The sequence below is a fragment of the Paramisgurnus dabryanus genome, chromosome 15 (genome assembly GCF_030506205.2).
Source record: "Paramisgurnus dabryanus chromosome 15, PD_genome_1.1, whole genome shotgun sequence".
In the NCBI taxonomy this organism is placed as follows: domain Eukaryota; kingdom Metazoa; phylum Chordata; class Actinopteri; order Cypriniformes; family Cobitidae; genus Paramisgurnus; species Paramisgurnus dabryanus.
The window spans coordinates 37,549,644-37,562,145 of record NC_133351.1 but is presented as its reverse complement, the minus strand read 5'-3'; the positions used below and the strand labels follow the sequence as shown (position 1 = coordinate 37,562,145).

Here is a 12,502-nt window from a genome sequence, read left to right as displayed (position 1 = left end):
CTTCCAGAAGAGATCAGATGTGCTTCAACAGTAAACACTTTTAAATCTAGATTAAAAACACATCTGTTTAACTCTGCATTTACTGAATGAGCACTGTGCTGCTTCACACTGACTGCACCTTTAACTCAAGTCACTTTTACTCCTGTTTTATTCTTTTTAACATTTTAAACTGTTTTATTAAAATCACATTTATTTTCTTTAATTGTTATTTTAAATTCTCATGTATCTTTGTCTTTATTGTGATCTTATCGTGTAAATCTTATTTTTACATTTTCTTTTTCTTTTTTATATATTGTTTTCTTATTTCTGTGTAAAGCACTTTGAATGACCTCTGTGTATGAAATGTGCTATACAAATAAACTTGCCTTGCCTGCCTTGCCTATTAATAGTATAGATTAGATTATAAAAAAATGGATTAAAGAAAATGCAGCGCGTGGGCGCAACAAGAGCCAGTTGTCATCACCATAGAAACCGGAGGCACGCTGAAACTTCACTCGAGCTTTAGGTAGCGCTCACGGCAGTTCTCCGGTCGAATCGGGTTTTACACACAATATTAATCATACTTGGGACTCAAAGTAATAAACTAGGACCGACCCGGACCAGACTGACCATTTCTAATATAAACCCGGAACCGTACGGGTCCTCTCAGGGAAGAAAGACCTCTAATGGTAAAACTCTGCTCAAGTTCAGAAACATAAAGGATACAATGTGACACTGAGCTTGCTTCGCGTCGCACCCAATTCATTGAGAAACGAAGAGCACGTGAACGGACGGACACTCAACGGGAGAGACACAACGTGCTTGCACGCAAAATGAAGCCAACTTGGATGCTATAAACACATATGCACATAAGCATATGCGACCATTTTGGTCGCAGTGTAGTTCCCTGGCTGCTCAGTTACCTCAGTATGTGCTGCAGTTGATCCAGTTTGCCGCGCTGGATGATGAGTTTATGATGCGCTGGATAATGAGTTTATGACGCGTGCATCTTCACGGGCTCTCTCAACAAAACACGGGTCATCCAGTCGAGTTCAGAAAATACGGAAATTCGTAAAGTGATTTTTTTTTCCTGGGCGGGTCCATTTTACCTGGGCGGAATGCCCAGTAGAGCCTATGTTTGGGAAACACTGTATGTACTGCTCTATACTGCAGAGGGGGAGAAAAAAAATCTAAAAAAAATCGATTTTTTTAAAATATGAATCGATTTGACCTGACAACTCGATTTTAAAATCAAATCGATTTTTTTCCCAGCCCTAGTGTGTCCTGTCAAGAACAGAAAGATTTAATGTTCACTTGTTTTTTGAAATGCGTCTCTCTCGTGTGTGCACTATTGAGGGCTCTTAAACGTGTGCGCACACACAAACAGAGGACGAATTGCAAACAGGGCAGCATAATTGTCGCTCGCTTCACATAAAAACTCTGTTGTTTTTAGTGCTCTGTTCGCCAATTGTATTTTAATGCACTACACTGTGAGAGACAGTAGCGCAACTATCGCAATAGTCTACACATGACTCGAGTCCCCCACCTCTGAGCTGTTTATAACGTGACATCGCATCATTTTCAGGTCAGTGAAGGCTTGCAACAAAGGTTTTGCACAAAATAGTACGCTTAGTGTTTATTTGACAGACTTTTATAAAACTGTACAAAAAAGCAAGGAACCCATACGCTTTAAAAACTGCCGAGGATAAAAACACAATAACGCCAAAGGCTTATTTCCATTGCTGTCCTCGCTGTAAGTAAAAGCGTAAAGGCAGTCATGCAGAGATGACGCAAAGCACAACAGACATCTCGCCTTATCCTGTTATATCCAGTGAAAAGTATAAACATGAAAGTATGAGCATGTACTGCACTCAATACTTAGTTGGGGCTCCTTTTGACTGAATTACTGCAGCAATGTGGATGGCATGGGGTCGATCAGTTTGCGGCACTGCTCAGGTGTTATGATAGCCTAGGTTGCTCTGATAGTGCCCTTCAGCTCTTCTGCATTGTTGGGTCTGGCATATCGGATCTTCCTCTTCACAATACCCTATAGATTTTCTATAGGGTCAAGTTCAGACGAGTTTGCTGGACAATTAAGAAAAGGGATATCATGGTCCTTAAACCAGGTACTGGTAGCTTTGGCACTGTGTTTAAAGGTTTGAAGCGTAAATAAATTACTGTAATTATTAATTATATTATATGTGCTATTATGATGCTTTTTAGGTGATAAAGGTTTAAGTCATAAAATTATCGACTACATGGGGACTTTAACTTTGGGTTTTTTATGCGCACCCCCACTATGTTTCCTGTAAAGCAATTCTGGTTTTGGTCACTTCAACTTGCTAGTCACAATCATTATTTTGGGTGGCCACCATCTAGACATATTATTCATTAGTAATTTCAAAACACTTTAACTTTAGCTTAAATATTGTTTTGGTACCTGTTTTGACTTAAATCCAGCAAACACATCTGCAAGGAAAAGAAATGTTAGTTTTGTGTTAAGCATGATCAATTCATGCATTTGCATTGGCTAGACTTAAGCAATGGGAACAACCACTCTTTGTCAGATCTGCCACTGTTTCAGCAGTAACAACATAAACAAAAGGCTTTCGTGGAACACATGTAACTTCTGGTAAACTCTGCTAAGAATCAATAACAACAAAGTCTTTTTAAAGTAGTTTATTTCTGATAACAAGCTAAATAAACAACAAGTAGTTTACCTTAGTTCATATTTCATAGCTAAAGTGTATATAAAAAAACAACACTAAGCTAATGTTGCTGTTTAAAGGTGACAGAGAATGAAAAAAACGGTAGTCTACCCACCTTCACAAACCTACGAAAAGTGCTAGACATTCTGAACATCTCCATTTCACAGAAATTCACAAAAATTGCCAAATCTGACAGATACATATTACGCAATCTCATACATTGGCCTCTTGCCTTCAACGGGAAGTTAATTGCAGCAGTGTTCGCGAAGTTCAAGGCGAGGTGTGCTCTTCGATCTGTAAAATTTTGGTCTGTCCATATTCTGTAGACGGCAAAATTTACCTTTTAAAAAATTTACAGCAAAGGCAGCCAATCAGCGTCAAGTTCATTTAATAATGAGGTTGACAATTAAGCCCAAAGGGACGCCAAATAGGTGCAAAACCACGCGTTTAAAATCCCCCACCCTAATATAGCTTTCTGAAAGGGGTTTTTAGGAAGTTTCTAAGACCCAATCAAAATGTTGTTGTCTACATGTCACAACACAGAACAAGGATGAATCCCGCGTTCAATCATTCTATGTCACCTTTAAAATGTGTAAAGTATATAATGTACAATCTTTACTACAGATCGGCTGCCAAACCTCCCTTTACATAGTGGTGATCCATGATCGCCGTCTCCCCTGTCTTTAGGAAACCAAAACATTTGTTATTTTTGACGAGGTATTTGTTCCAGAGTTCAGTTTAGCCACTAGTCAGACCATTAAACAAACAGAAACTGTAAATAAAGTTCTGACCAGATGCGTAACCGGGACAATGCACGTGCATTCGATGAAACGGTGTATACATGGTTTTTAACTATGCTGAAGATTCAACTTTATTCATATAAAAACAACAGAACTGTGGCCAGTGAAATTGCCTATAGATTAATCACTAGCCACAGTCAAGCCCTGCTTATACTTTAGCTTTGTTTTTGCACGAGTTTGCACTGTGAAAGTAATCACTAACAATTCAAAAAAAACTTTAATTGTTTGCTACAACAAGATTTCTTGTTTTTAATTTTGGTTTGAGTGGATTTATTATACTGATGGATTTAAATTTATTTGATAAAACTATTTTGGCTTTTCCCAGCATGCCTTTGTGATTAAAATTGCTACACCAGAATCACTTTAGCATTTCGGTGAATCTATCAGCATTGTGCATGTGTTTGCCGAGCACACTCTTGAGTTGATGATGTTGGATCTTTGTCAAGCTATTTTCAAGGAGCTCTGCGGTGTGCTTGGCAACCAAGGCAGATATTTAGCAGTCAAATGTTTGCCTGAGTATAGTTAAAGCTCCTCTCCAGTGCTAAGATGGACAGATGTTATTAGGAACACTTGGATGTATAAAATCTCCTCTTGCTATGAAATGCGAAATGTGTTGATTGGTTTGCCCCTTTCTTAAAAAGGACCTCCCTTTCCTTCAGATCATGCGCAAGTCTTTAGGATTGTGTAAGAATAATTTCTAAAATTGTTCTCTGCATTTAACATTGCTGCTCTTGAAAGCTCTCTCTCTTTCCTCATGCAAACATATGGTTTCCCAACTCTTGTGGTTTGGGCCTCAGTAGAATTTTCCCCTGTTATTTCTTTGGAATGTGGTGGTAAGGGTTGAGGAGATGTGTGTGGCTGTTCAGTGATCCTCTGGTGCATATTTGGGTGTACTAAAGAGTTCTTGTAAACAAATGAATCTGTTTGGCACAGGTATATTTTTCAAATCAAGTGTTTTAAAACATTTGGTAAATTCGGGCTGCAGCAAATAATTATGTTCTTTATCTTCTTTGTCTGTCTACAAGGATCTGTTGGACCATTCATGTACATCTGGAAGTGGCTCTGGGCTGCCGTTTCTGGTGCAGAGGACTGTAGCTAGACAGATAACCCTCAGCGAGTGTGTGGGTATGTGTCCAACATTTTTCATTCGATTAATGTCAACAAAATCTTGTTAAATCTAAATTAAAATAAAATGTAAATGTTTGTGGACGTTTGTCAGATCAGTGTGAATTAGTGTCATTTAAAGTTTCAAGTTTTCAAATATTGTTCTGTTAGCTAGCAACTTCAATAAATCAATATTTTATGACCCTTCGCTACCATTTATTTGTGTCTTTGAGATTATCATTGCAAGTTTATGCGAGTAGAATCTTACCATTCAAATCTTTATGGACACTTTCTTATTATTTATTTTCCATATTTAAAAGTAATAGTAAACTCATTAAAACTATGGAATAGTTTGGGGGAACTATGGTGTTTTTGTGATTTTTTTTTTCTTTTTTTTAATTTTTTTTTATATGTGTAACTTTTTGAATGTGCATTTTTACGAGATTATTGAAGTTCCCATCTTTTCTGGACTTATTTATTGGTTCAAGTCATCCATACGATTGATTTGTAATAAAATGTAAAGATCATGACAAACATTTTAATACTCAAGTTACCCTAAACTTTTGACGCATAGTGAATCGATTACAATGTTTAGTTACAATGTATGCATCTTTATAGTTTTTCAAACTCTGGGTCGGAACTAGTGGTGGACCGATATGTTCTTTTTTTTTTCGTTATGGTAGATGCTGATATTAAGAAATCAATTGCCCGATATAAGGCTGATTTGTTAAAATAAATAATTATAGTAATTAAGAAACAATTAGTGAAACTAAATAAACATTTATTTTGCATATTCACTCAATATTCACTTAATTTACTAAAATTGTAATAAGATTAATTAATTACTGCTTGTAGATTAAGATAACATGTATAATTAATGACAAAAACAGTATTTAATTCCTTAATATTAACAAATAAATTGCATTTTTAATTTACTGAGTAAGAGGTTGTTTCACTTTCTAAAAGGTCAAATATATTATTAGACCAAAAAAGATTTGCGTCTGTTCTTCTGTCTTGTCTTTGTAAAAACAAACACGACAAATGCACATCCTAAGTTATAGATTTGCTTAGATAGAGACATGAAGCATCAAAACTACTACTTGTCACTGTTTGTGAGGTAAATTTGTTTCAGTTTGTTGTCGCCACTGACTGTAACAAAAGAAGTGATCATTCTGTTTCCTTTAGTATTTTGTGTCACTGCTCCCCTAAAGTGTTTGTTTGTGTCAGGTAAGGGCCGGTATGGAGAGGTGTGGAAGGGTCAGTGGCAGGGGGAGAGTGTGGCTGTTAAAATCTTCTCATCTCGAGATGAGAAATCCTGGTTCAGAGAGACAGAAATCTACAACACTGTCCTGCTGCGACACGAGAACATTCTAGGTAAATGATTAATTACACACACATTTTTATTGTTTTTGTGAACAATTCGTTTATGCATTAGCTAACATGAACAATTCTTCTTCAGCATTTATTAATCTTTGTAATGAAGCGTTGTGAATGTTAACGTTAAATAATGCAACATGAACTAACATGAATAAAAATTAATACGGAAAAAATGAAAAACGGTATTGTTCATTGTTTGTTTATGTTAGTTAATGCATTTACTGTGGATTCTCCAGTGGCTTATTGAGGTACTTTGAGGATCTTTGGGGCTCAGTTTAAAAACCCTTAAAGCAACACCAAAGAGTTTTTTTTTACCTTAAAATAACATTTCCAAAAAAAGTTTCAGTGGTTCATCCACTCAAAACAGGGTGAATGGCACTTTCACATTCGCTTTGCAGCCCTCTATCGGCCAAAACCGCACTAAAGAAGTTTCCAACCGTCGGGTAGTGGTCTTGTAGTTCGAGTGAAAACTACAAAAACTTGCTTTACGGCAGACCTACAATCCAATTAGAGCCAGCTATTCTGCGGTATTTACGACAGTGCTAATGAACAATTACGCGTCTAACCTGTAGGGGGAGCAAAGAGCAATAAGTCTTTAGTGTTGCTTTAAGTAAACCACATGTGTACAATGGACAAAATGTGTGTCTTGCTTCTCAGGCTTCATTGCTTCAGATATGACGTCACGTAACTCCAGCACACAGTTATGGCTGATCACACACTATCATGAGATGGGCTCACTCTACGATTACCTTCAAATCAGCATGCTGGATGCTCCTGCCTGCCTGCGGATGGCACTGTCTATTGCCAGTGGCCTTGCCCATCTGCATGTGGAGATCTTTGGCACTCAGGGAAAACCAGCCATTGCCCACAGAGACTTGAAAAGCAAGAACATTTTGGTGAACAAGAATGGGCAGTGTTGCATAGCCGACCTCGGTAAGATTGTTCACATGACTTTGATTTATATGGCACTCATAATGGATTCATATTCATTACTATAAACTATATTTGAACTTTATCAGTAAATCAATCAAAAGTTATATCAATATAATGTTTCATGTGAATAAGTGGGTGAAATGCATATTTTTTTAAGCAAATTCCCAACTCTACAAGATCCAGTACTTTTTTGTTGGTGAAATGTTTTTGTACGTGCTCCTTGGCCTTATTTCAGCAACTTTTAAATTTTAATTTTTACTAACCACCCATAAACATCATTTACTTAAAATTACAAACATGTACAGACATGTTACTCACACATTTTAGCACAGTTTTTGTTGAATACAGTGTTATGTGAAATTAGCCATTATTATGTTTTAAAGCAACTGAAAAAAGACCAATGTAAGAGCATTTTAGAACCTCTGCCAGTGTCCCAAAATGGTCGGACCCCATAGGGTTAACAACCGCATGTTATCTATGATTATGGTAATTGACAACAGAATGTGGAATAATGTTAACAAATTAAATGTATGCCATAGTTGTGCACTGCTCTATTGTGGTTCTGCTTTTTTAAATAATCATTATATGTCGTATTCATGGTAATGATTCAGAAAAGACAAATTCATGGATTTAACTCATTTAAATTGGTAAACATTTTGTTCTTTTTTAATGGCTAATTCTGGCCTTAACTCTGTATTCTCCAGTATCTAACAAACACTACTAATCAGTAAACAAGTGAAAGCCACTTGTTTTTCCTCTCAATATTTAACTTTTGAACATGTTGCCCTTTTCACTCAAATAAGCAAAAAGCAGAAGCAGGTTGTTTGCTTACGGAGGACGGACACTTTAATTAGTTTCTTTATCAAATCCACTCTGACTCACTCTAAAGCTCCTTGGCCCATTTTCACATCAAGCTCTTATTAAGAGAAATACCCTTGTTTTCCCCTAAAACCTTAACAGAGAACCCATTAGGTAGCTTTGAGTCTAACACTTGTCTGAGAACGCTCTCATGGGCAGGAAGAGGAACATGAGGTGTGTTTTTGTAGAGCACTTTAAACCAAAAACAGACTAAAAATGTCCTTGCTTACAGAACTCAAAAACATGTTTTCTGCATAGAAGTATTTCCTGAGTGCAATACGAGCCTTTTATGATGTATTTACAATGTGTTATTTTATAATAAATTATTTGAATAAGGCCTGCACAATTGATTGTTTGTAAGCCGAAATCGCTTTTTAAATAGAGGCAATTTTCAAATCGCAAATTGACCCCAGAAATTAAAAGAGTGATAATATCATGTGAAAAAATATAGAAATTTTTTGAGGGATAAATAATATATCATTTTTTTTTGTTTACTTCCCATCTATACATTAATGCTGTGTTTTGAGAGATATTTTGTACCTGTTTACCAAATTCCTCAATTACACCATTAGCTTGCCTGTAAAATATCTTTTTTTTTTAAATACACATAAATTATTATCTAAATTTGATTTACATTGTTTTTAGATATTGATCTAGATGTTATGTGTTAAATTTGGCCAGCAGGTGTTTAGGAAAAAACATAAAAAATTGCAGTTTAGGAAATAAATCATTTCGACCAGCAGGGGCCCATAGAGACCCATTAATTTCACTGGATGTGGCCAACTGCTCAAATCACTACTTTAGTGATACATTTTGTGAATTTATTTATATATCAACACAAGAAAGGACATTAAAGCTCCCGTTCTTTCTATGTTTTTGAAGCTTTGATTGTGTTTATAGTGTGCAATATAACATGTGTTCATGTTTCACATGTAAAAAAACGCAGTATTTTTCCACACAATTTACTTGATTGTGTATTTTGTTTAGTGTTTTGTGATTCGATAGCAGTTTAGCTTAGCAGAGGCGTTAGAGCCAAAGCTGGTGACTGATGTATTCCTGTGGGCGGAGTTTAGTAAAAAAAAAAAAACAAAGTTTTACTGACCTCATTTAAGCAGGAAATAGAGGACTGTAGTCAAAACCGGCCGTTCACTGTAGGCTTTGAAAGGGGAATTCTGTTAAAGAAAATATATTGGCTGAACTTTGAGCTTTATCATTGTACAGGTATTATTTATGCTATTATAGCAACATTACACACTAACTATGGTTTAAAAAAATGCGATCAGAAAGAACGTGACCTTTAAAAACGAATATTATTTCAAATAGTAGAATTTTTTGTAGCGTTTTGAATTTTTTTACTGTTTTTACAAAATGCCACAGAGTTTTTACTGAATGTGTGTGTGTGTGTGTGTGTGCACGGGTCTGCATTGCATGTGTGTTTCCGTGTGTGTCTGTGTCTTTATGTGTGTGTAAGTTTAACTGCGTGTGTGTGTGTGTGCGCGCGTGTGGGTGCGTGCGTGCGTGTGCTTGTTTGTGTGTGTGTGCGTGTTTGTGTTTGTGTGTGTGTGAGCCTGTGTGTTTTTGTGTGTGTGTGTGTTTATACACACTACACTTTATTATTTTGCAAAGAAATGCTTGCTTGCTTACATTGACTTTGATCATCCCTGTATTTACTTTAGATAGAGAAATACCTGATGATTCTTATATAATTTGTTTCAGAAATCTCTTTTGTGAATACTGACAATAATTTTAAATCATAAGAGAGACAATCGTGTCGGGCCTAAAATGTGCAAATATTGGTGCCGATATTTTTCGTGTCCTTAGCAAAATTTCAGAAACTGCTTACCCGTTTTGTGGCTTAACTTTTGACAAGATAACCACCCTGTTTTTAATACACTTTGTGTATTACATGTTTATAGAACTGGTGTAGCTGCCAGACCTATAATCGATAAACAGAGGCTTTCAAAAGTGAAAAAAAAAACATGAGCTCAAAGCTAAAAAACACATCAAAATTATTCTGTATTAGAAAGGTCAAACAACATTATTTGCTGAGCTGTGTGGTAGTTGTATTTTGTCTGTCCTCAAAAGAGGGCACAGACATTGCACGTCCTTGACATTTTTAAAGATTTTGCAAATCAAAAGGGGTGCTCATAAGTGTCACTAATTTACTATTGTGCCAAGCCTTCACTAAAATTTGTTCAGTGGCTTGTAATTATAGGGGAACCACTTTAAGTGCTATATAGCACACCTATAGAAACGTATGTGTTGCTATAGTCATGCTACCACATTTAGTGCTATTTTGTGTAGATGTGAGTATGGTTGTGTAGTTACTGACATTACCAAAGGCTGTTGTTTGTTACAAACCAGAAACAAGCCCACATGTGCTGTTGATAGATATCTAATACTGATAGGTGTGGCCACATGTTTGCTTTTTCTTCAGGTCTGGCTGTGATGCATTATCAAGACACAAATGAGCTGGATGTGGGCAACAACCCTAAAGTTGGGACCAAGCGCTACATGGCCCCTGAGGTTCTTGATGACTCCATTCAGATGGATTGCTTTGAGTCTTACAAACGTGTTGATATCTGGGCCTTTGGACTTGTGCTGTGGGAGATTGCTAGAAGAACGGTTAGCAATGGTATGCTGAGTTTTTTACATCTATAAACATGATTCACTTTCACATTTTCTGTTAAAATTATCAGTAATGTCTATGTTAAAAAAAGGCACTAGTACTGTACTTTTCAAAAATACACTTTTCTCTTTGTCATAATTAACTTGCACTTTGTAGTTCAGAAATGCATTTAAAGAGCACCTATCGTCCGGTTCACAATTTCACATTTCCTTTGTTAATGATGTTAACGAGTACCTGTTAACGATATGCAAAAGGTACAAATACCAAAGTAAACGACGACGCGAGTTATCGTCTCCGACGTAAATCTCTTTTCTTGGACTACAACAAACACACAAATTGTAGGCAACAGTTTACTACAGTCAATCATTCTTCGATTCATTGTCGATAAGAATTAAAGCGATAAAACTTAAGGATTGTCGAAAAAGCAAGCACGTGTGTGCGGCGCCTGCACAAAGCACATACAGCTGGTGAAAAAAGTGAAACAGTTAAACTAGCCATGATCACAATGAGGCTCGATGCCAAACACACACCTGGGCTTTTTAACATCATGCGAGACGAGGCTGGCTGATAACGCAATGAAATGGCATCTGCAGTGGATCTGAAAGGGTCCAATGCAGAAAATGCAAATACTGGGATACTGAAAGCAAAGACCCTCTTCAGGGAAGCCTGCAAGATTAGCATAGCAACGCTGCTATACACAGGGAAGGAGACCAGTAGCCATTTTTAATGAACAGATTAAAATGTAATCTTAAATTCTGGCAAGAAACTAAGGGTGTTTTCACATATATTTCCCAGTTCACTTAAAGTGAACCAGAAAAGGAACTAGCCGAATGTGACCTCAGTCCTTTTGGTGTTCACAATAAAGTGGACTCAAAAGAGGACCCAGTTCTTTTTTTGGTCCTCTTCAGAACTGAAGTGATCTCAGACCCTTTCTTGTTCACATTACAACTTTATAAGAACTCAGATCCCAGCTTTCTGTGCAGCAGTTGATTTTAATACAATGTCCAAACAACACGCAAAGCGTACCAGGACCTCATTGATTTCACATATCAAAAAGAAATCGAACCACAAAAGAACCCAAAAGGAACCCACCTCCTCATGTGGTCTGAGTTTGGTTCACTTTTGGGTCCCTTTAGGGGGGTCTGAGATCACTTGGTTTGTTCACACATACACCCTGAACTGCTCCGAGAGCATTTGGAGGGCTCAAACGAACTAGGGGTGAAAACACCTTTAAATGTAAACTGTAACTGACAGTCGTTACACTCTGAACATATATCATTGATGATCATAATTGACTGGCTGAGGCGCTACACGCTAAACACTTTTGCGGGTTTTCTAATGGAAGGTTGAAATCTTCATAATATAAGCATCTTTGCTGAAAGTACGCCGCAGGTCTAACCATTTTGTGCCCAATTTTGCACCCATGGCCATTCTGGTCTGAAAACGAGGTGAGTTCAGTCACATTGTTGGCACATAAACGTTTTTAAATATAAAAATTGAAAGATTCCAGCATCTAAATAAGGAATCGGCATGGTGCGAACGCAACTGGATTTTAAAGGGAGACTCTCATTGGTTTATTGCACGTTACGCCCCAAAACACATTACAAGAATAAGAGCAACACTTTTACACTTTGGCACACAAACCATTTTTTTCTGTTGTTAAATCAGCAAAAGTTGATAAGGACACTAGGCTGTGCGCTTTAGACAATGCTCTTAGAGTGTTAAAATAGGGCCTTGTATGTGTGAAACTATTGACTTCAAAGACAAAGTTGTTTGTCCGTAGTCATGAATTAGAACTCAATTAATATAGCTGTTTGGAAGGTGTCTTTTTTTTTAAGTCAAAATGATACAAATTGTGATTCTTTACATAGTTGCGAAGAATGTGATAAAATTGGTTAAAAAAAAGAGGTGCCCAAGCCATAGAGGCTTGAGGGTGGGTCTTTTGACAAATGCAAAAAAACAGTGTAGGTGCACAATATGTGAGCAATCTGCTCCTCGCTTCAGACAAAATCACGCTCTGCTCACATACTCTGGTGTGTGTGTTATTGGCAAGAAAATAAATGTGTGTGTCACATAGCTTTTGCCCCGTCACTTTGAAGGGGTCATTACAATAA

The 12,502-nt window shown here is 36.9% G+C and overlaps 1 protein-coding gene across 1 annotated transcript in view; it reads left to right on the top strand.

Annotated features, from left to right (window-relative positions):
• Nucleotides 1-12,502, top strand: part of LOC135758574 (activin receptor type-1-like) — a 43,668-nt gene that overhangs the window by 29,346 nt on the left and 1,820 nt on the right. The window contains exons 6-9 of the mRNA XM_065273107.2: nt 4,513-4,612; nt 5,819-5,965; nt 6,626-6,901; nt 10,197-10,394. Coding sequence (XP_065129179.1) covers nt 4,513-4,612; nt 5,819-5,965; nt 6,626-6,901; nt 10,197-10,394 — 721 coding nt within the window. The remainder of the gene's footprint in view (nt 1-4,512; nt 4,613-5,818; nt 5,966-6,625; nt 6,902-10,196; nt 10,395-12,502) is intronic.